Source organism: Pleurodeles waltl, chromosome 11 (assembly GCF_031143425.1).
Source record: "Pleurodeles waltl isolate 20211129_DDA chromosome 11, aPleWal1.hap1.20221129, whole genome shotgun sequence".
NCBI lineage: Eukaryota > Metazoa > Chordata > Amphibia > Caudata > Salamandridae > Pleurodeles > Pleurodeles waltl.
The window spans coordinates 338,347,852-338,370,997 of NC_090450.1; the positions used below are offsets into that span (position 1 = coordinate 338,347,852).

The window sequence follows — 23,146 nt, forward strand, 5'->3', positions numbered from 1 at the left end:
GTTAAGGGTTACTTGTCTGCTTTGTTGGCCTTCATTTGTCTTCCAGACCAGCCTTCGTTATTTAAATCTCCTATAGTACTTAGATTCTTGAAGGGCCTTATGAATACATTTCCTCCAAATCCTTTCGTTATGCCTCAATGGGATTTGTCCTTGGTCCTAACTTCCCTTATGGGGTCCCCTTTTGAGCCTATGCATTCTTGCCCCTTAAGATTGTTAGTTCTTAAAACAGTTTTCCTGGTTGCTATAACTTCTGCAAGGAGAGTGAGTGAGTTGCAGGCTTTATCGGTAAAACCCCCTTATACAACTTTTTATGGGGATAAGGTGGTGTTGAGGACCAAGGCTGCTTTCCTTCCGAAGGTTGTTTCACCCTTTCATTTGACCCAGACAATTACTCTGTCCACGTTTTATCCTCCGCCTCATCCTTCAAAGGAAGAGGAGAGACTACACCGCTTGGACCCAAAGAGGGCGCTAAGCTTTTACATAGACAGGACAAAGGATTTCAGGCTGGAGGATCAGCTTTTCATCGGTTACGTGGGAAAGAGGAGAGGAAAGGCAGTCCACAAGAGAACACTCTCCAGTTGGGTTGTTCTTTGCATTAAAATGTGTTACTCTTTAGCAAAGAAGGATCCTCCTGATGGTATTAGAGCTCATTCCACCAGAGCTAAGTCGGCCACTTCGGCCTTGGCCAGAGGTGTTCCTGTGGTCGACATCTGCAAGGCCGCAACTTGGTCGTCCCTTCACACTTTTGCGAAGCATTACTGTTTGGACTCTGAGGTCAGAAGGGACGGCCATTTTGCACGGTCAGTGCTGCAGGATTTCTTGGTTTGACCATTCAGGCACCCACCACCGAGTGCGGTACTGCTTTGGGACTCTATTCATTAGGTGAGGAATCCACAGGTAGTTGTATCCATCAGAAGAACGAGTTACTTACCTTCAATAACGACTTTTCTGGTGGATACATTAGCTACCATTTTTTTTATATATAGTTTATATATTTATTTACTTGTTTAAAAAAAAAAAAAAAAAATTAGTAGACAGACTTCTCACAATGATGTGTTGTTTGCAATGTCATTAAATATTGCTATTGTTCTTTCATGTCAATGGATTATTATTCTCAGGCACGTAAAAAATGTTGGAACTGACGTCGGCACGTCGGCGAGGACCTCTTATTGCCTGTATGACGTCAGACGGCGTCGCGTGGGCAAATGTGACGTCCTCGTCGACGTGCAGAAGCTAGGAAGAAGATTTCCGTCGAATGCTGGCGCAATGGGAGTATTCATTAGGTGAGGAATCCACAGGTAGCTAATGTATCCACCAGAAAAGTCGTTACCGAAGGTAAGTAACTCGTTCTTCTAGCGTTAAAAGCCTTTTAGGAAGAGCTGTTAGCAAAGACAATACTGATTCAAACAGACAATACAACTACAATGTTTTACATCAACAAACGAGGATGCGCTCAATTACTTGCTTTGTCAAGGCTAGCACAAGAAATCAGGAAGTGGACAATAAAGAGGAAAATTAAGATAACAGCTGTTCATCTACCAGGCACAGACAATATGAAAGCGGAGAAGCTCAGCAGACAAGCATCATGCTCTCACAAATGGGAACTCAATGAAAGAGTACTCAAAAAGATCTTCACGAGTTGGGGAACTCCAAAAGTAGATCTATTTGCAATGCCAAGAAACGCAAAATGAAGTAACTTTGCATCTAGACAACCATACCACCAATTCCTAGGGGATGTCCTGTCAATAGAATGGTCAGGGAGATTTGCATACACAATCACCCGACACCGCTGTTACACAGAGTGATCAACAAATGTAGGAGAAGCAAGATGACTTTAATACTTATTGCCACTCAATGGACAAGGCAGACATGGTTTTCAGAGCTTACATAAATGGCACAAGAAAACACTTTAGAACTACCAATACAGCAAGACCTGTTGTCAATGGAAGAAGGAAGGGAGCTACACCCAGAACCAAAGTCTTTCAGTCTGGCAGCCTGGCTCTTGAAGACTTAGAATTTGTTCATCTAAGATTACCAGAAAACATAATTGCTGTTCTTAGAGAAGCAAGAAAGCCAACCTCAAGGGAGTGCTACATTGCTAAATTAAAACGTTAATCATAAAGAGGGGCTTATTAAGAAAGAATACTAAGGACACAATAGTGTTAAAATATTTAACACACCTACTAGATTCCATTTATACTTGTACACACCTACTCACACATCCATACACTCATTCTCACATCCACCTAGCACTTGCACACCCACTCGTAGACCAATACAGTTATGCACATACAAAGAGAGCCACTTACGCTTGCACTTATAAACCTATACAGCCACTTACACATCCATTTTCATTTTAGTATTCTATATGACATTGCAAAACATTTGCAAGTGCCTTCTCTAATACTTTAGAGGTTTATTCCCCTTGGTGAGTATTAAAATAGTCAGATGTACTAATTTAATTTCACTTATGCTGGGTATAATACATGTATACATAGAAAAACTTACAAACACTTAAACGTACAAAAATCTAAAACATAAAGGTTACTCTTTCTTTGACCAGATGAAGTAATTCTAAAAAAAAAAAACATTTTTTGGTATGGATTTTTGGATATAGATTTACATTTTTGGGGGGGGGGGGGTTTTAGGAACTAAAATAGCCAAGGCAGTAAAATGGTTAAGGGACGGCAACTTGGAGGAGGCATCTGGCTTCGGTCTTTGCAAACAATGGAACTTTGAGCAGGGAGGACAAACAAAATAACACCTATGGTTATTAATCACTCCATGTACTCAGCTGCAGAAGACTTACTGTGTCCCACAGCCATGTGAAATTTTCTGCAATGAGTCACCATCTCAAAAGGTTTTTGAGAAAATCCAAGGATAGTCTTCATGTCCTGAGTTGCTGATGGTTGCGCAGAAGGTCCTTCTGCTGATAATGCTCCACCTCCTGCCCTTTCTCTCATCATCCTTTCATAGGTATGCTGGTGTATTGTTTTCAAATTCTTCCACATGGACGGAGTTCCATGGTAATACTTTTTCCTTATTTCACTTTTGCAGATGTTACATTGTACAATTTTAACCACTCCTTTTTATTGCCAGATGAAATTGAAAAATGTTTCTAAACCTTAGAATGTGGCATATCTTCTTCGTCATCTTCAAGTGGTTGATGGTCTCTTCTCTCTTCTGGAGAAGACATAGTTGTTTTCCAACAATGTAGTTTTGCAGGAGTGCAAACAGTGCAATAGAGCACTGGGCTCCAGTGTTCTCTAAAGAGACCTGAAAGCCAAAGGACTGACTTGGGGTGTGATTTGCAGTGTACATGGATGTGGACTTACTGTAGCCAATCATTAGTTGAGGTTTCGGTGGGTTCCAGGGATAACAATTGATCCGTGGTTCCATCTTGTGGGTCCGCCGAACTTGTAAAATATGTTTTCAACACACATAGGCTTTAAAATATTAATGGAGGTGACGTCGTTGTCCGCTAGGGATAATAAAGCAAGGAGATTGATGAGAGAGGATTTAGAACAGAGGGTGGCGGTACTGGAGCGCTCCCATAAACATATGGTTGCTCCAAGAGTCTGGCGAGAGCTTGAGAAAGTAAGGAAGCAGCTGAAAAGGCTAGATTGGGACAGGGCAGAGTATTCGGTGGCACGCCTTCAGCACAAGTATTATATAGGAAGTAATAGATGTGGGAAGCTATTGGCACACCGGTTACGTGTGCAGCGTGCGGCGTCGACGATAAAACTGGTTCGTTCTCCCTCAGGAGCGGAAGCGTGCACGAGCGATCAAATTGCGGAGGCGTTTGCTGAGTTCTATCGGGGGACTATATGGAGCTGAGGATCCTAGTAATGCAGCTCCTGAGGCCTTCCTAGAGGGTATAGCAATTACTTCTTTGGGCGAAAGAGAGGCGACTTCATTAGATCAACCTATACGGGCGGAAGAGGTCATATCAGCAATCTCACGTTTGCAGGTGGGGAAGTCACCTGGTCCGGATGGCTTCACGGCACCTTTTTTTATAAGACCTTCTGTGTGGAACTTGTACCGATATTAGTGCGACTTTTTAATTCTTTTCGAGCGACGAGAGTTCTCACAGCCAGTATGTTGAATGCCACTATTGTGGTTATTCCTAAACCGGGGAAAGACCCCAAGGAATGCGCCTCCTATAGGCCGATCTCCCTCTTGAATACCAATGCCAAATTGTTCACTGGAATATTGGCACGCCGTCTCAATTATTATATACCGGGCCTTGTGAATCCCGATCAAGCAGGTTTTATACTGCACTGGCAGTGTAGTGATAATACCAAGCGATTGCTTTATCTACTGGATAAAACGGACCGCAGGGAGGCGCTTTTCCTTTCTATTGACGCCGAAAAGGCGTTCGATAGAGTCCACAGGCCATACCTGTTCAAGGTGCTGGAGCGCTTTGGGTTGGGCCCGGGTTTTATGGCATGGATCCGTTGTATCTACCAGGCGCCTTGGGCGGCGGTCCGGGTCAATGGGACGCTTTCATTGCCGTTCTCAATCCAACGAGGGACCCGGCAGGGGTGCCCGCTTTCACCCCTCCTGTTTGCGCTCTATATGGAGCCCATGGCGGAGCGGCTACGGGATAACCCTCAGATCACGAGTGTGAAGTTCGGGGGCGATGAGCACATCATTTCTCTGTATGGGGATGACGTGATTCTTACCCTGGCGGAGCCCGCGACCTCACTGCCCGCACTAATGGGGATACTAGGTGAATTTGGCCGGGTCTCGGGATTACGGATGAATATGCTAAAGTCGCAGGCCATGAGCAGGTTTATAAGCGCAGAGCATGAAAGAGATCTGAAGGCCAGATTACATTTTATATGGTCTTCCTCGAAGCTTCCTTACTTGGGGATTGATTTAGCACCTTCTGTTGCTCGAACGGCGACACTGAATTACACGGAATTGACTCAGGAGGTGCAGCGCGACCTAGAGACCTGGGGGAGACTTAAGCTGTCTTGGTTGGGCAGGGTGGCGGCGGTGAAGATGACCACCCTGCCACGCGTTCTGTATGTGTTCCAGGCGCTTCCCGTGGCGCCCCGCCCTGAACGATTGCAACCCTTCAAACGGCGGTTCTGAAGTTCATTTGGGAGGGCAGGGCGTTGCGTCTTCCGCGTCTGATTTTGTACTGCCCCAAGGAGATAGGAGGATTAGCGGTCCCCTGCCTTTTACGATACTTTCAGGCAGCGCAATTGCGTTTTTTATTAGAATGGAGTCGTCCGTCTACTGAGAAACATTGGTGCTTTATGGACCAAGTGGTGGCGGGCTCCCATATGTGGAAGGAGCCCTGGCTCCGACGCCGCCATAGAGCGAGCGGTCTGTACGCATCTCCGATCACGGAAGTAACGATGCGGGTATGGGATGCGGTGGCTAGCAGATTGGGGCTGACGACGTTCCCATCCCCAATGACCCCCGTGGGTGCGAACCCTGATTTTGGACCGGGCCTGCAAAGGGAAGCGCTGCGCCAATGGTACGAAGGAGGCTGTAAAAGGGTGGGATGTTTCTTTGATGAGCAGGGGGTGATCTCCTTTGACCAGATGAGGGAGACGTATAGCTTAACAGAGGCGGTCAGGATGATGTACTATCAAATACGGCACTGGGCCATGCTGCCAGCTAATAGGGCATTAATCGATAGGCTGTTAACCCCGTTTGAAAAATTGATCCTAGTGGAAAAGGATGATAAGCGGGTGATCTCGGAGCTTTACGGCCTATTGCGAGGGGAGGGTCGCCCACCTAAGACTAAGGGTCAGTTGCAGTGGGAGAGGGAACTGGAAAGGGAAATGTCTGACGAAGAGTGGGATAGCATCTTTTACAGGACACACCATACTGCTTACAACGCGGCAGGCACAGAGACAGCCTATAAGGTGGCCTCCTATTGGTACTTCACCCCAGCACGGATTCAGGCCTGGGATCCCACTAAGTATAGCCTCTGTTGGAGGGGGTGTGGGGTACCCTTGTGCACTTACTTTGGCATTGCCCCAAGCTTCATCGATATAGGGAGAATATTATAGACACGGCGTTTGACACTCAGATCCCTAGATTCCCTGCGTATACTCTGTTGGGCCTGCCCAATCCGCTCACCTTCCCCCTGAGATTATTGAAAGGGCGGCAGATGGCCTTGGCCCTCAATGCGGCACTGCAGCTGATATTAGCGATGTGGGGTACGAACAAGACCCCGACATATACATCATGGCTTCATAAGCTGTGGTTCATTCTCACTTTGGAAAAGCTTACTCTGACCTCACAGCATCGCAGTGGCGATTTTAGGGACCTCTGGCAACCATTCTTACAGATCCCATCCACGGAGTTCACTGAACTGACATGTCCAGCTTACTTGAGAGTGCTGGGGTTGACTTGAGCTTATGGGAGTGAGTGAGCGGAGGAAACTTTCTGGAGAACCAGGACCACATGGGAGCATGGCCAGGAATTGAGTAATTGCTGTATGGCGTGCCAGTGGCAGGGAAACAATGTTGATGTTTTATTATGTATTTTCATGTTTTTTATTGCTATACATGGAGTACGCTTCATATTGCAGCACATGACAGAGGGCGACCCTTCCGGGGTGTGAGCAAGCAGAGGAGGGTTGAAAGGTGGCCCATTGGGACAAGGTTGTCAAGGAGTGGATTGTTATGGCCTACCTCCGCACCCCCAGACAAGTACAACTGCCTTGTGATTGTCTTATTTCGATGAGCAGCAATTGTAATGTTTATAACTTGAAGTAATAATAAACAGATTTGATCCATAAAATATTAATGGATGGATGTGTTTTCTTTGATGTGCATGTTAACATTTGAGGTACCTGTATAGAATAGTAATATATTTTTTCAAATGTTTTGACAAACTTTTGGAAACGAATCCGTGATCCACCACAATTTCATCACAGAAACTAGTAACCATAGAGTAACCGCATGGGCTCTCTTTTCAAATTCGCAGTGGATCCGCGGATTCATAAAATGATTTTATGAAAAGAGAAACACTTGTATTGCATTTACAAAAACACTACATAAATTGCATTACCGTGATTTGTTAATTGTTACTTTTAAAATGTATAGTAAGGATACATGTGAGAATAAAATGTATTTATAAACTTTTAAAAATTTATATTACTAAATTTAACTTACAGGTGAAATTGTGCTACAATTTATTTTAAAATAAAATCTGTGAAATTCACACAAAAAAGGAAAGGTTACAGAGGCATTACAGTTAGAAATAGCATTAAATAACCTTAGAAATTCACTGAAAAAACAAAGGTTACTGGGACGTTATAGTTAGGACATAGTATTAAAAATAACATTAGAAATTCACTTAACATTTTTTTTTTAAAAAGGGCAAAGTTTATAGGGGCGTTGTAGTTAGGCTCAGACTTACCACACACAAAACCATAGAAATTCAGCAGTTGTAGTTACCTGAGCCAACTGTAACTTACGCCCCCATCAATGCACTGCTTATGCCCTCACATGTTAGATCACTCATAACATGGTCAGTGACAGTGGAGAGCTCACTGTAACCCTCTCAACTACTGCGCTCACTTATTACCTAGGACAGAGTTCTTAGAGGAGAGTTCTGTCTCTTGTAAATCACTGCTCTAAACACTAATCCCCAAAATAAGAAATCTAACTATACAGGTTAGTCTGTCACAACACCACCATTCATCAACATGGATAGAGGCTCTAGTGCAGACATCAGTTTTACACACACCACTACAACACACACCCAGTAGAGTGGTCTCAGCAGACAGGGCGCTGTCACAAACCACTAGTAAAATTATTCTTCATCCTGCAAAAATGTGTCAGCAGCGAGGTCAATCTGTTGTAAATGTCTACTACAATGATCCATCACCCTAGACAAACATCTTACTAAACATATGAATTTTATTGCAAACTCCTACTACTGTAATTCATCACAAAAGAGAGAGGTGCAAGAAAATAGGTCACTGTCATAAAACAGAACTATACTCCGCCATCACTGTGGAATGAAGTCTCAATGAACAGCTTAGACTGTCGCCAAGCACTACCATACTCATACATCAGCAGCAGACAGGTCAGCATAGAGGCTAGTTCATTGATAAATAGTACACCCGCTTTAAAAATGGGATTATACTTTGGATGATATATGTTAGAAATACTAAAACTCATTGGTACTATAGAAAGATTACAAACTTAACTTATGCAGCAGCTCAGTATATGTTTTTCAGTGTGAAGAACATTTATAAAATACTTAGTCAGTGGGTGATCTCATCAGTGATGTAATTTGAGATGTCATCAGTGAGGCCATCAGTGGTGTCAGTGACTGTGTCTTGAGCGATGTAATACATGAGGTCATAAGTAGTGCATGGGGGGGAGTAAGTTATAGTTAGCTCAGGTAACTAGCACTGCTGAATTTCTATGGTTTTGTGTGTGAAAAATCTGAGCCTAATTTCTACGTTTTTTTATTTTTTTATTCTATTGCCTATGTAAAACGTCCCTATAACCTTTTTGTTGAGCTTCTAAGGTCTATTTCCTAACTATAACATCCCTGTAATTGTGTTTTTGATATATATATATGGAAAATGTCACTTACCCAGTGTACATCTGTTCGTGGCATGAGACGCTGCAGATTCACATGCTGTGCATTATCCTGCCATCTAGTGTTGGGCTCCTCCCTTTCGGCTCCATTGTGCATGGGCGTCGACTCCATCTTAGATTGTTTTCCCCGCAGAGGGTGAGGTAGGAGTTGTGAGTATACTAGTGGTGCCCATGCAATGGAGTAGTTATGTATGTACTTAATGTGCATCAAAAGAATATTTATTTACAATTTTCATTCAACTAAGAACGGATACAGGCTACCGGGGAGGTGGGAGAGCGCATGTGAATCTGCAGCGTCTCATGCCACGAACAGATGTACACTGGGTAAGTGACATTTTCCATTCGGTGGCATGTGTAGCTGCAGATACACATGCTGTGCATAGACTAACGAGCAGTAATTTCCCCAAAAAGCGGTGGTTTAGCCTGTAGGAGTTGAAGTTGTCTGAAATAATGTTCTTAATACAGCCTATCCTACTGTGGCTTGTTGCGTTGCTAACACATCTACACAGTAATGCTTAGTAAATGTATGAGGCGTAGACCAAGTGGCTGCCTTACAAATTTCTGTAATAGGTATATTCCCAAGAAAAGCCATTGTGGCACCTTTTGTCCTAGTGGAATGTGCTCTTGGTGTAATAGGTAATTCTCTTTTTGCTTTAATATAGCAAGTTTGAATACATTTAACTATCCATCTGGCAATGCCTTGTTTGGATATAGGATTACCTGCATGAGGTTTTTGGAAGGCTACTGTAGGAGGCTGGCCTGGCTTGTAGTGGGTACCAAGGGGTACTTATACTCTGTACCAGGTCCAGTTATCCCTTATTAGTGTAGAAGAGGTGTTTCTAGCAGCTTAGGCTGATAGAAGGTAGCTATAGCAGAGCAGCTTAGGCTGAACTAGGAGACATGCAAAGCTCCTACTATACCACTGGTGTCATATGCACAATATTATAAGAAAACACAATACACAGATATACTAAAAATAAAGGTACTTTATTTTTATGACAATATGCCAAAAGTATCTCAGTGAGTACCCTCAGTATGAGGATGCCAAATATACACAAGATATATGTACACAATACCAAAAATATGCAGTAATAGCAAAAGGAAGGAATGCAAGCAATGTAAAGTTACAGTAGATTGCAATAGGAGCACATAGGTATAGGGGCAACACAAACCACATACTCCAAAAGTGGAATGCGAATCACGAATGGACCCCAAACCTATGTGGGCTTGTAGAGGGTCGCTGGGACTGTAAGAAAACAGTGAGTGTTAGAAAAATAGCCCACCCCAAGACCCTGAAAAGTAGGTGTAAAGTGCACCTATATTCCCCAGAGAGCACAGAAGTCGTGATAGGGGAATTCTGCAAGGAAGACCAACACCAGCAATGCAACCAAAGTGGATTTCTGGACGAGAGTACCTGTGGAACAAAGGGACCAAGTCCAAGAGTCGCGACAAAGTAGAGATTGGGCAGATGCCCAGGAAATGCCAGCTGAGGGTGCAAAGAAGCTGCCACCCGATGGTAGAAGCTGTGGATTCTGCAAGAACGAAGAGGGCTAGAAACTTCCCCATTGGAGGATGGATGTCCCACGTCGTGAAGAAGCTTGCAGAGGTGTTCCCACGCAGAAAGACCGCAAACAAGCCTTGCTAGCTGCAAGGGTCGCTTTCAGGGTTTTTGGATGCTGCTGTGGCCCAGGAGGGACCAGGATGTCACCACTTGCGTGAGGAGACAGAGGGGGCGCCCAGCAAGACAGGGAGTCCTCACAGAAGCAGGCAGCACCCGCAGAAGTGCCGGAACAGGCACTACGAAGAGGAGTGAACCTGAGCTCACCCGAAGTCACAAAAGGAGATCCCACGACGCCAGAGGACAACTCATGAGATTGTGCACTGCAGGTTAGAGTGTCGGGGACCCAGGCTTGGCTGTGCACAAGGGAAATCCTGGAAGAGTGCACAGGAGCCGGAGCAGCTGCAAATCACGCTGTACCCAGCAATGCAGTCTAGCGTGGGGAGGCAAGGACTTACCTCCACCAAACTTGGACTGAAGAGTCACTGGACTGTGGGAGTCACTTAGACAGAGTTGCTGAGTTCCAGGGACCACGCTCGTCGTGCTGAGAGGGGACCCAGAGGACCGGTGATGCAGTTCTTTTGATGCCTGCGGTTGCAGGGGGAGGATTCTGTCGTCCCACGGGAGATTTCTTCAGAGCTCCTAGTGCAGAGAGGAGGCAGACTACCCCCACAGCATGCACCACCAGGAAAACAGTCGAGAAGGCGGCAGGATCAGCGATACAAGGTTGCAGTAGTCGTCTTTGCTACTTTGTTGCGGTTTTGCAGGTGTCCTGAACAGTCAGCGGTCGATCCTTTGGCGGAAGGTGAAGAGAGAGATGCAGAGGAACTCTGATGAGCTCTTGCATTCGTTATCTAAAGAATTCCCCAAAGCAGAGACCCTAAATAGCCAGAAAAGGAGGTTTGGCTACCTAGGAAGGAGGATAGGCTAGCAACACAGGTAAGAGCCTATCAGGAGGAGTCTCCGACGTCACCTGCTGGCACTGGCCACTCAGAGCAGTCCAGTGTGCCAGCAGCACCTCTGTTTCCAAGATGGCAGAGGTCTGGAGCACACTGGAGGAGTGGTCACTCCCCTTTGCTTTGTCCAGTTTCGTGCCAGAGCAGGGCTGGGGGATCCCTGAATCGGTGTAGACTGACTTATGCAGAGATGGGCACCATCTGTGCCCATCAAAGCATTTCCAGAGGGTGGGGGAGGCTACTCCTCCCCAGCCCTGACACCTTTTTCCAAAGGGAGAGGGTGTAACACCCTCTCTCTGAGGAAGTCCTTTGTTCTGCCTTCCTGGGGCAAGCCTGGCTGGACCCCAGGAGGGCAGAAACCTGTCTGAGGGGTTGGCAGCAGCAGCAGCTGCAGTGAAACCCCGGGAAAGGTAGTTTGGCAGTACCCGGGTCTGTGCTAGAGACTCGGGGGATCATGGAATTGTCTCTCCAATGCCAGAATGGCATTGGGGTGACAATTCCATGATCTTAGACATGTTACATGGCCATGTTACATGGCCATGTTAGGAGTTACCATGGTGACGCTATACATAGGTATAGACTATACACCTATGTATAGTGCACGCGTGTAATGGTGTCCCCGCACTCACAAAGTCCGGGGAATTTGCCCTGAACGATGTGGGGGCACCTTGGCTAGTGCCAGGGTGCCCACACACTAAGTAACTTAGCACCCAACCTTTACCAGGTAAAGGTTAGACATATAGGTGACTTATAAGTTACTTAAGTGCAGTGGTAAATGGCTGTGAAATAACGTGGACGATATTTCACTCAGGCTGCAGTGGCAGGCCTGTGTAAGAATTGTCAGAGCTCCCTATGGGTGGCAAAAGAATTGCTGCAGCACATAGGGATCTCCTGGAACCCCAATACCCTGGGTACCTCAGTACCATATACTAGGGAATTATAAGGGTGTTCCAGTATGCCAATGTGAATTGGTGAAATTGGTCACTAGCCTGTTAGTGACAATTTGGAAAGCAAAGAGAGAGCATAACCACTGAGGTTCTGGTTAGCAGAGCCTCAGTGAGACAGTTAGGCATCACACAGGAACACATACATATAGGTCACAAACGTATGAGCACTGGGGCCCTGGCTAGCAGGGTCCCAGTGACACATAACAAACATACTGAAAACATAGGGTCTTCACTATGAGCACTGGGCCCTGGCAAGCAGGATCCCAGTGAGACAGTGAAAACACCCTGACATATACTCACAAACAGGCCAAAAGTGGGGGTAGCAAGGCTAGAAAGAGGCTACTTTCTCACAGCTACGAACAATTGTTTTTTTTTACGAAATTGTTTTGTTCTGTCAATGTAGTACATTAGTGCTCTTTTTATGTCTAATGTATGTAAGGCTCTTTCGGCTACTGAGTCTGGTTGCGGAAAGAAGACTGGGAGTTCCACAGTTTGGTTTAGGTGGAATGGTGATATTACCTTTGGTAAGAATTTTGGATTTGTACGGAGAACCACTTTGTTTATGTATTTGTATAAAGGGTTCTTGAATAGTAAATGCTTGTATCTCACTTACTCTTCTAAGTGATGTGATAGCTATTAGAAAGGCTACTTTCCAAGTCAGATATTGCAATTCACAAGAATGCATGGGTTCGAATGGTGGGCCCATGAGTCGTGTTAATACAATATTAAGGTTCCACGAAGGTACTGGTGGTGTCCTTGGGGGTAGGATTATTTTTAGTCCCTCCATAAATGCTTTAATGACTGGGATTCTAAAAAGTGGTGTTGTATGTGTAATCTGTAGATAGGCAGATATTGCAGTGAGATGGATTTTAATGGAAGAGAATGCTAGATTAGACTTCTGTAAGTGTAATAAGTAGTTTACAATGTCCTTTGTGGAGGCATGTAGTAGTTGGATCTGATTAGTGTGGCAGTAGCAAACAAATCTTTTCCATTTGTTTGCGTTACAATGTCTTGTTGTAGGTTTTCTTGCTTGTTTAATGACCTCCATACACTCTTGTGTAAGATTTAAATGTCCAAATTCTAAGACTTCAGGAGCCAGATTGCTAGATTGAGCGATGCTGGATTCGGGTGTCTGATCTGTTGTTTGTGTTGTGTTAACAGATCTGGAATGTTTGGTAATTTGATGTGGGGTACTACTGATAAGTCCAACAGTGTTGTGTACCACGGTTGGCGAGCCCAGGTTGGTACTTTGAGTATTAGTTTGAGTTTGTTTTGACTTAGTTTGTTGACCAGATACGGAATGAGTGGGAGAGGGGGAAAAGCGTAAGCAAATATCCCTGACCAACTGAACCATAGTGCATTGCCCTTGGATTGAGGGTGTGGGTACCTGGACGCGAAGTTTTGGCATTTTGCGTTTTTCTTTTGTTGCGAATAGGTCTATGTTTGGTGTTCCCCAGCGGAGGAAGTGATCCTTTAGGATCTGGGGATGCACTTCCCATTCGTGAGTTTGCTGGTGATCTCAACTGAGATTGTCGGCTAACTGATTTTGAATGCCTGGTATGTATTGTGCTATCAGGCGAATGTGATTGTGAATTGCCCAATGCCAAATCTTTTGTGCTAAGAGACACAGTTGTGACGAGTGTGTCCCCCCTTGTTTGTTGAGATAATACATTGTTGTCCGTTTTGACAAGGATGTGTTTGTGGGCTACCAGTGGTTGAAATGCTTTTAATGCTAGAAACACCGCTAGCAGTTCCAAATGATTTATGTGAAGTTGTTTCTGCTGATTGTCCCATTGACCCTGTATGCTGTGCTTGTTGAGGTGTGCTCCCCACCCCATCATGGAAGCATCTGTTGTGATAACAGCTTGAGGCACTGGGTCTTGGAATGGCCGCCCCTTGTTTAAATTTATAGGGATCCACCATTGAAGCGAGAAGTGTGTTTGGCAGTCTATCAACACTAGAGCTTGAAGTTGACCCTGTGCTTGTGTCCATTGTTTTGCTAGGCACTGTTGTAAGGGCCTCATGTGTAATCTTGCATTTGGGACAATGGCTATGCATGAAGACATCATGCCTAGAAGTTTCATTACAAACCTTACTGGGTAGTGTTGGTTTGACTGTTTGCTTGATGTTACATTTTGGAACGCTTGGACCCTTTGTGGACTTGGAGTGGCAATTGCTCTTTGTGTGTTGAGTGTTGCTCCCAAGTATTGTTGTATTTGGGATGGTTGCAGATTTGATTTCTGGTAATTTATAGAGAACTCTAGTTTGTGTAGAGTTTCTATGACGTATTGCGTGTGAAGAAGACATTGTTGTTGAGTGTTGGTTTTCATTAGCCAGTCGTCTAAATATGGGAATACGTGCATGTGCTGTCTCCTTATGTGAGCGGCTACTACTGCTAGGCATTTTGTGAAAACCCTTGGGGCAGTTGTTATACCGAATGATAGCACTTTGAATTGATAGTGTACACCGTGCATTACAAACCCTAAGTATTTTCTGTGAGAAGGTTGGATGGGTATGTGGAAATACGCATCCTTGAGATCCAATGTTGACATGTATTCCTCCTTTTTTAGTAAGGGAACCACGTCTTGAAGTGTTACCATGTGGAAGTGGTTTGATTTGATGAAGAGATTCAGTGTTCTGAGATCTAAGATAGGTCTTAACGTTTTGTCCTTTTTTGGAATGAGGAAATATAGTGAGTAGACGCCTGTTCCTTTCTCATGATTGGGTACTAGTTCTATTGCTTGTTTTTGTAATAGTGCTTGGACCTCTATTTGTAATAGATCTAAGTGTTGTTTGGACAGATTGTGTGTTCTTGGTGGCACATGTGGCGGGAATTTTGTGAATTCTATGCAATAACCCTGTTGGATAATTGATAGGAACCATGCGTCTGTGGTAATATGTGTCCAGTTTTGATAGTATGCGGTTAGCCTCCCCCCCCACTGGTGATAAGTGTTGGGGTTTTGTGACATTGAAGTCACTGTTTGGTCTGGCTTGTTTTGGTTGCCTGGAACTTTCCCCTTCCTCTTGGGAATTGTCCTCTTTAGGAACCACGAAACCCTCCCCTTTGATATTGTGCCTGATAGGTGGGTCTGGTTTGAGAGGTGGAAGGCTCTGCTGTTTGCTGTCGAAAACCTCCTCTGAATTGTGGTTTCCTAAAGGTGCCTCTGACTTGTGGGGAATAGAGCGCGCCCATGGCTTTGGCCGTGTCCGTGTCTTTTTTTAACTTCTCAATTGCTGTGTCAACTTCCGGCCCAAACAACTGTTCCTGATTAAATGGCATGTTCAACACCGCTTGTTGGATCTCTGGCTTGAATCCAGACCTTCTTAACCACGCATGCCTGCGAATGGTTACCCCCGTGTTGACAGTTCGTGCTGCCGAGTCTAGTGCGGACCTTATCTGGTTGTTAGATATGGCCTGTCCTTCTTCCACAACCTGTTGAGCACGTTTCTGATGTTCCTTGGGCAAGTGCTGTATGATGTGTTGCATCTCGTCACAGTGTGCCCTGTCGTAGCGAGCAAGTAGGGCTTGCGAATTAGCAATCCGCCATTGATTGGCTGCTTGTGCTGCCACTCATTTGCCCGCAGCGTCAAACTTTCTACTCTATGTCAGGCGGTGGAGCGTCTCCTGACGATTGAGAGTTTGCTCTCTTTCTTGCTGCTCCTACAACCACTGAGTCGAGTGTAAGTTGCTGTGTTATGAACACAGGATCTGTTGGGGGAGGGTGTACTTCTTCTCAACCCTAGGCGTGATAGCCCTTCCCTTAACTGGCTCCTGGAAGACTTGTTTTGCGTGTTTGAGCATACCCGGGAGCATTGGCAGACTCTGATAGGAAGCGTGGGTGGATGCTAAGGTGTTAAACAGGAAATCTTCCTCTATTGGCTCTGAGTGCATTGCTACGTTGTGGAACATCGCTGCCCTGGATAGTACCTGCGTATATGCAGTACTGTCTTCTGGAGGTGACGGCTCTGTTGGATAACAGTCTGGACTGTTATCCGATACTGGTGCATCATATAAGTCCCATGCATCAGCATCATCCTGTGTCATCCCTGTATGTGTGGGCGACTGCATTGGAGGTGTTCCCACTGGTGACAGTTGTGGTGAGTGTGGTGGGGACGGTTGTGGCGATAACCTTGGTGGTGGTGATTTCTCTCTAACCACCTATGCCTTAGGCTGCATTTCTGTCTCCTGAAATGCAAGTTTCCTTTTAGATTTGATTGGAGGGAGAGTTTGTATTTTTCCAGTCTCTTTCTGGATATGTAACCTCCTTTGTGTATGGTCCGGTTCTTCCATACTTAATTCCTGCTCAAATCTATGTCTTTCCTTCATTTGGCTGGAAAGTCCTTGCTCCTCTGTATAAGAGCTTCTTTTCGGCTCCGAAGCTGCTTTTTTTGGTACCGAGGTTTCAGATAGTCTTTTTCGGTTCCGAAGATATTTTTCTCACTTTGGGTGAGTCGAACTCTCGGTGTCGATCGTTCGGTGCCGGAACCTCGACCGGAGTCGGAAGTCTTCGGCAAATCCCTGGCCTTTTTCGGTGCCGATGTTTGGTCACCTTCTTTTCGATCGGTTAAGTCATGGCCTGTTGGCGGTGGCGTCCCCATGGCCTTAAATATCTTTGTGTGAGTTTTGGACGGGGCAGGTTTACTCACTGTTCGCTGCACCGTCTATGTTCGGTCACTTTCGGATTCGTCCGAGTCCGATCCCTGGATGGAAATGCTTTCCTCCTCTCCGACGTCAAGTTGCTCTCTCAGTGTCGACGCCATTTGCAGTATTCTTGCTCGTCGATCTCTTAGGGTCTTTTTCAATCGAAACGCTCGACAAGCCTCGCAAGTATCCTCCCTGTGTTCAGGTGATAAACACAGATTACAGACCAGGTGCTGGTCTGTATAAGGATACTTCGAATGACACTTAGGACAGAAGCGGAAGGGGGTCCGGTCCATTAGTCTGGAACGACAGGTGTGGTCGGGCAGACCAGGCCTCGGTGAAGAACGGAAGCCCCGAAGGGCCGCCGGAGCGCTCTTGATGTCTGTGCCGATACACTAACATTAACCCGGTACCAAACAATAACAATACTGTCGAATTTTCGATAATTTAGCTAACTTTCCCGATTCGAAATACGGAGCGAAGAGGAACACGTCCGAACCCGATGTCGGAAAGAAAACAATCTAAGATGGAGTCAACGCCCATGCGCAATGGAGCCGAAAGGGAGGAGTCACTCGGTCTCGTGACTCGAAAAAACGTCTTTGAAGAAAAACAACTTGTAACACTCCGAGCCCAACACTAGATGGCAGGATAATGCACAGCATGTGTATCTGCAGCTACACATGCCACTGAACATATATATATAGCAAACTTGCTCCTTCTCTAAACTCCATATGTGAAACAAAAAGTTCCTTAAATCCCACCTTTCCCATAACGTACCTACTCTGCGAAAATAATGGAACTAGAGTTGGTATCAGTGCTATTAGATATGATTTGGCTTTGTTTATTACAAATAATCAAGTGGTATCAGTATTCTGTTTCATCCAGTTCATGTGTACCAAGGTAATTAAACTTAGGATCCAGTTGTCAGTCTGTTTTGTAATTATACAACGTACAGTTCTATTAGAAAGGCAAAGTCACACACAGAAAAACAATAAAAATATCAACTTACTCAGTAGCTGTATTTTAACTGCTGTTTAAAAGTAGAACATGTTGCCCATTGAGGGGCTGAGTGAATAGCGATTGTGAGCTTTTCTTTTGTCATTTACTGCTCTTGTCTAAATAAGGTGAATTAGAGATGGGTGGTTATCTCTCCAAAGTAGCTGATAAAATGAAGTTGCCAGCACAATTGATTGGCTGGCTGGAAATGCTTCTCCTGTGCTTGGGTCTACCAAAAGCAGATGCACCCTGCCTCGGTCACTGAAAGCTTTAATGACTTCCTCAGAAGACGCCCATCATCATTCTCAGATAGCCTCCACCATTGAAGTTTCTTACCCACTATTCGCTATCCAATGTTAATATGTTTCTAGCAGTTTTTTTTCATAAAACACTGCTATATCTATTTCACACTGCCTCATTCCATGTTTAGGGCAGTACTAGAAGATTGGAGACCATGTGCGAGCCATACAAATAATCGAAATGTGCTGCCAGCAAACACTGCTTTCTGCATGCACTGCCTTGTACTGATCTTGTCATGTATAGCAATTGTGTACACAAAAGCCATTCGTAATACTTTTTATTTTTCGCTATAGGCATTGTCGAAGTGGAGGAGGGGGAGTTAAATGGGCAGGAGCTGACTATTGCTTCTCACTCCATTGCCAGGATGTCTTTTGCCAAGGAGCCCCATGTTGAGCAGGTAAGAGGGAAATTCACAAGGCATTAGATTGTGCCCCCACTTCCATACACCTCCCCGTCACCTCAGTGACCATCCATTGTCAGGCTGCATAAGGGGGACCATCACACCACATCCCAAGCATGTGTGCAAGTATCCTGTGGATGCAGTATGCAGTCCCATGAGGAGATGGAGAGCCAGAGTGGGTTGTAGTCTGCTTCACTGATCATTGTGTTGTTACATGTATTCGAGTCTGACATATGCATCCCCGTTAAGGAGAATATATCAGATTAGTATAATTTTTTCTTAACTTAACTCTTAGCCGATTGCAAGCTTAACAAGATTGAGTTTAGTCCGAGGCAATGCAGATTACTACGAATGTAGATTTGTTAAACACTTTATAGAACTCCAGACAAAAAAAAAGAAAGACCATAATTATTCATTGAGTATCAATACATTGTACCAGTGGTTCTGATATTGGCTTTACCAAAAGCTTCTTTTAAGTATTTTCTCCTTAGATCTAAGAAGGACCGTAATAAGCTTTTTCAGTGCTCGTTCGAGTCACCCTAATATTCGCACAGTTTACAGCTATTTGACAAGGTGTGCTGAGAATTCCAAGCACCTTTGATTTGGAAAACTGGAATATAAAGCAAATGAAATCTTAGGTATTACTTATTGCAGGAATGCTCAAGAAAGTTATTTAGATAATTCTGCTGTAAGTTGCAGTAGGTGTCAATAGTAGAGGCTGCTTGTTTTAAGTCTCTAAAAAGAGATCATGTTGTTTACAATTATTACCTTGATTGATCTTTATTAGCTCTTTATGTTTCGATCGGGCCGTTGGTCAAATCTGTAAACAATGGCAATTGACTCTCCTTGATTACGTTTCTGACCTTCATTAGGTTGGACTCTTTAATGAACTTCTGCTTTTAGTTAGGTTCCTTAACTATCAGCTCTTTCATGGAATTTTCCTTGGCTGAAGAACATTCAAACACAATTTACAAGTCCATCTGCCTGAAGGATGAGTAAAGAGGGATGCCAAACCTGGTGTATTTTGCTATGAGGTGTAAATGTGTTTAGATTTAATAACTACAGTATCCTTAGTCAAAAGTAAGATGGTTCTGGGTTCTTCCTGGGCCATTTAAAAAAATACCTCTTCTGCAATTGGAGACTTTGGCAAGACACTTGATCATTTTTATGGGCATTCTAATTTGTATTTTTAAGAAAGAGAGAATTGCGGCTAGCTGTTGTTTCTGTACTTTATGTGGGCATTTAATTTTTATTTAAAAAAGAGAGAATTGTGACCACCTGTTGTTTCTGTATTTTCTCATGAGATTTGAGGTGTATCTATTTCTGAGAGATCAACACAGAATGCTAAATTTATCTGGTGTGTTTGCCTCTCTTGGATGCTGTAATTGTAGTAAGCCAATTAGTTGTTTATGTGTTATGGTCCGATAAATCAATGGATATTTCCGTGTTCACATAACTGCTTGGTTGAATATTGTGAGCATGTAGATGGTTCCTTAGCTTGAGTGATTATCATTCACTTGATTAATTCACTGGAACCGAATATTGTCTTCCTAGAGGAGGACTTTATACTACAACTATCCCAGGGATGAGGCCCCTTAGTTGTCATAAGTGGATACTATAATGGCCTGTGTGGGAACTATCACACTAGCATTTGGTTTTGTACTTTCAGTGCTCAAGCTATTGAAGGTTCCCGTAATCTTTGTGCCTTCAGGAAGAGGTAGTATTTCTAATTTGTGCCTTGAAGGTGCAAAGAAATATGCCCATTTGTTAGAGAACAGGATAATTTAAACTTCTACCACCACCCTGAATATTTCAGGTAAGGTATTTTTGTGTGGCTTGCCCTAGTCTAGCCAAGAAGGGGAGAAAAAAAATAGGGATTATCAGTGTGATATCAAAAATAGAGAGTCAATAATTACAATAGTTTGAATATGCAAAACAATTGTTTTCATTTTAAAGTCCATCCAGTATAATCTCCAAATGATCTTGCATGGTAGACTTCTCTTTGTTCATTATGTCTTCGATTTAAACCAGCCAAAAAGTTTCTCTCTTACTTGAGCTTCCTCAGGGCTGCAGCATACAAAATTCATTAAAAAACTAATTTGAAAACAGTTTCCTTGGCTAAAACAACAATTAAAAACCATGTAGATTTACAAATACAGACAATGCAGTACCTCATACTGACAAAAGATGAACTTGGTAGAAAAATACCTCATAACTTCATATATCTAATACGCAAAACATTTGACTATATATCTTACACGTCGACAAATGATTGTATACCCTCTTACACCAGAGAGATATTTCCTATCAATTTCACTTTGAACCCGTATCTAATTTAAAAATCACCATTCTCATAAAGTATATAACCACTTGACATCACCACTCAATTTTTGAAATTATGTATATCCATTTTAATCACAAAATTTCTCATATAAATGCCCCTATTTTAAAGATGCAATTACCATAAAACACCCTTTGTACTAAAAAACACGTTTACCTTTTAGTACATGTTATATTCATACACAGTACTTTGTTTTCTGGCATACTTCATAGCCTCTTAGCCGAAAGGTCAAAAGGTCCATATATTTCTCTACGCAAATCATTGATAATGCATACAAAAAAAAAACATACAAGAAATTCACCCATCATTGATTGGCTGTACTGTTTGCAGTAATTATGTGGCACATATGTTAGATAGTTGGAACAGTTCATAATGTGGAATCGCTCTTCCTGTGTGTATAAATATCATCAGACACATTCCTGTAATCTGCTTAAAGTATCACCTTTCCATTCCGGCAATCATGTTTTTAACCATATTTCACGTTTTACAAAGTCTAGTCAATCTCCACATACAGTACCTTAAAAGCAGCAAATGGCAATTGCTGGGCCCTACACACAAAAAAGTAAAATGAAACAAAAATTGAAATGGCCGCAAAGGATGGGGAATTACAGAACAGTGAGTCAAGGGGAAGCAACAGGGATTGGTATTTGAAGAGGGGTAAGCAGCATATTTGATAGAGCAAGAAAATGCTTGCAGTCTCATGGAGGTCTAAATGAAAAAGAAAAAAAATAGTTCCCTAAATGGGACCAATGGAAGGATAAAAATCAGCCGATCAAAATACTGTGAAAGATGCCATGCTCCAGGGGAGGGACAAATATAAGAAGAGGAAGGCAAGTCTTCTAATAAGAACCAAGCAAATGAGTGACAATAAAGTCAGCCTATAATGAATTTTGGGGGTTGGGGGTGCTCTAAGTCCACTTTTGTTCTTAAGGTATGGCCTACAAGAGGTATTTATCAAATGAAAAGCTAAAGGCTTTCTGGTATGCAAGACCTAAAAATGCTCCCAATATGGCATTTTTGCTACTAAGTGATTGTTTTGTTTAACTAGTGACTAGCAAGAAGCTGAAACGCCAGGCGAAGCAGAAAACCTAGCTATCTGATAGAGACGTCTAGTTGCAGATTTCTTACCTTAGAATTACCCCAGGCGTCAGTCTGGTTCTGGAGATTTTTTCTTCAAGCAGTGCCCTTGCGTGCCATCAGGTGGTGTTGGTCGACTCCGTGTCCGTCGTGGTCCCCGTTATGAAGTCGGGTTGAATATAGGCGCCGACTCGGCGTAGTTATGTCAGTTATTTTCATTCCGCACCACGCGCTGATCCGGAGAAGAGCTACCCTGGTAATTTTTTGACCAGCCTCAACACTTTTGTCAAATTTTGGGGGGGACTTTTGGTGCTTGTAGGATGTCACCTAAGACCAGATTCAAGCCTTGCGAGGATTGTCACCGAATGATGTCAGTGACAAATCCGTATCAGGTCTGTTTGTGGTCTCTGGAGCGTGACCACGACCCAAAGTCATGCTCGTAGTGCCGGGACATGCACCTGAAGGCTTTGAGAGAGCAGTCCCTAAGACTGATGGTGGCCTGGCGTTCGACTCCGCATTGTTCTGGGTCTCACTGGAGAGAAAAGTCTGGAGCCGGCTGCAGAGTCATCACCTCTCGTCATCCTCCAGATCATTGGGACATTTGAGTAAGAAGAAGTCGAAGAAGGCTAGGCATTCACCCTGTCATTCGGATGACGTGCCGCGCGAAGAGTGTTGACCCTCTAGGCCTCTATCCGCAGAGCCTTTTTCTGGGTTTGCCCCACCCCTCCCCGAATTTCTGGTAGCCAGAGTGACCTGCCCAACTAAAAGAATTTTATGAGGCCATGTGCCACATATTTGGGCAGTCTGACCACTTTGTGGCGCCTTCCGGTTCTGGGGGTTTGGAGGGGGCCCTTCGGGTTCAGCCCTGGCAGCTCTGGTTCCAGCCTCTGAGGGTTCCTCTGGATCCGCGTTGGTCATACCATTGAGACCTTCCCCGACTAAGTCGTTGACGCTCCCGACGTCGGTTGGGCCCATAATCGACGTCGACCCGATCCTAATCCCTGACGACCCAGAGCCGGAAGAACAGCGTTGGTCAACACCGATTCCGACAAGACCTAGCCACCCCATGTTAGATTCAGACCCTTTTTACTTTTGGGTATGAATATGCGGAACAATGGGAGGGGTTGCTGGACCCTTATGAATACCAGCAAGATGAGCGGAACAGGGACTGGGCTCAGGAATTGGGCGATGCAAGCGGTCTTGATACCTCCCCAGACACTGGCATGCTGTCTCCTCCTCGTACTGTGGCTACGGCGGAGGCAGCTGCTTACTCCATGGGGGTCAGATCCGCGGGCTTGAGGGTACCTACTGTTGCAATCATGAATAATCTTCTGACCGAGGTGC

The 23,146-nt window shown here is 44.2% G+C and overlaps 1 protein-coding gene across 2 annotated transcripts in view; it reads left to right on the forward strand.

Annotated features, from left to right (window-relative positions):
• The window catches only part of THAP4 (THAP domain containing 4), a 424,173-nt gene that overhangs the window by 256,438 nt on the left and 144,589 nt on the right, over positions 1 to 23,146 (forward strand). For both annotated transcript variants that reach the window (XM_069213628.1, XM_069213629.1), the window contains one exon: positions 18,278 to 18,381. In XM_069213628.1, the coding sequence (XP_069069729.1) occupies positions 18,278 to 18,381 (104 nt within the window). The remainder of the gene's footprint in view (positions 1 to 18,277; positions 18,382 to 23,146) is intronic.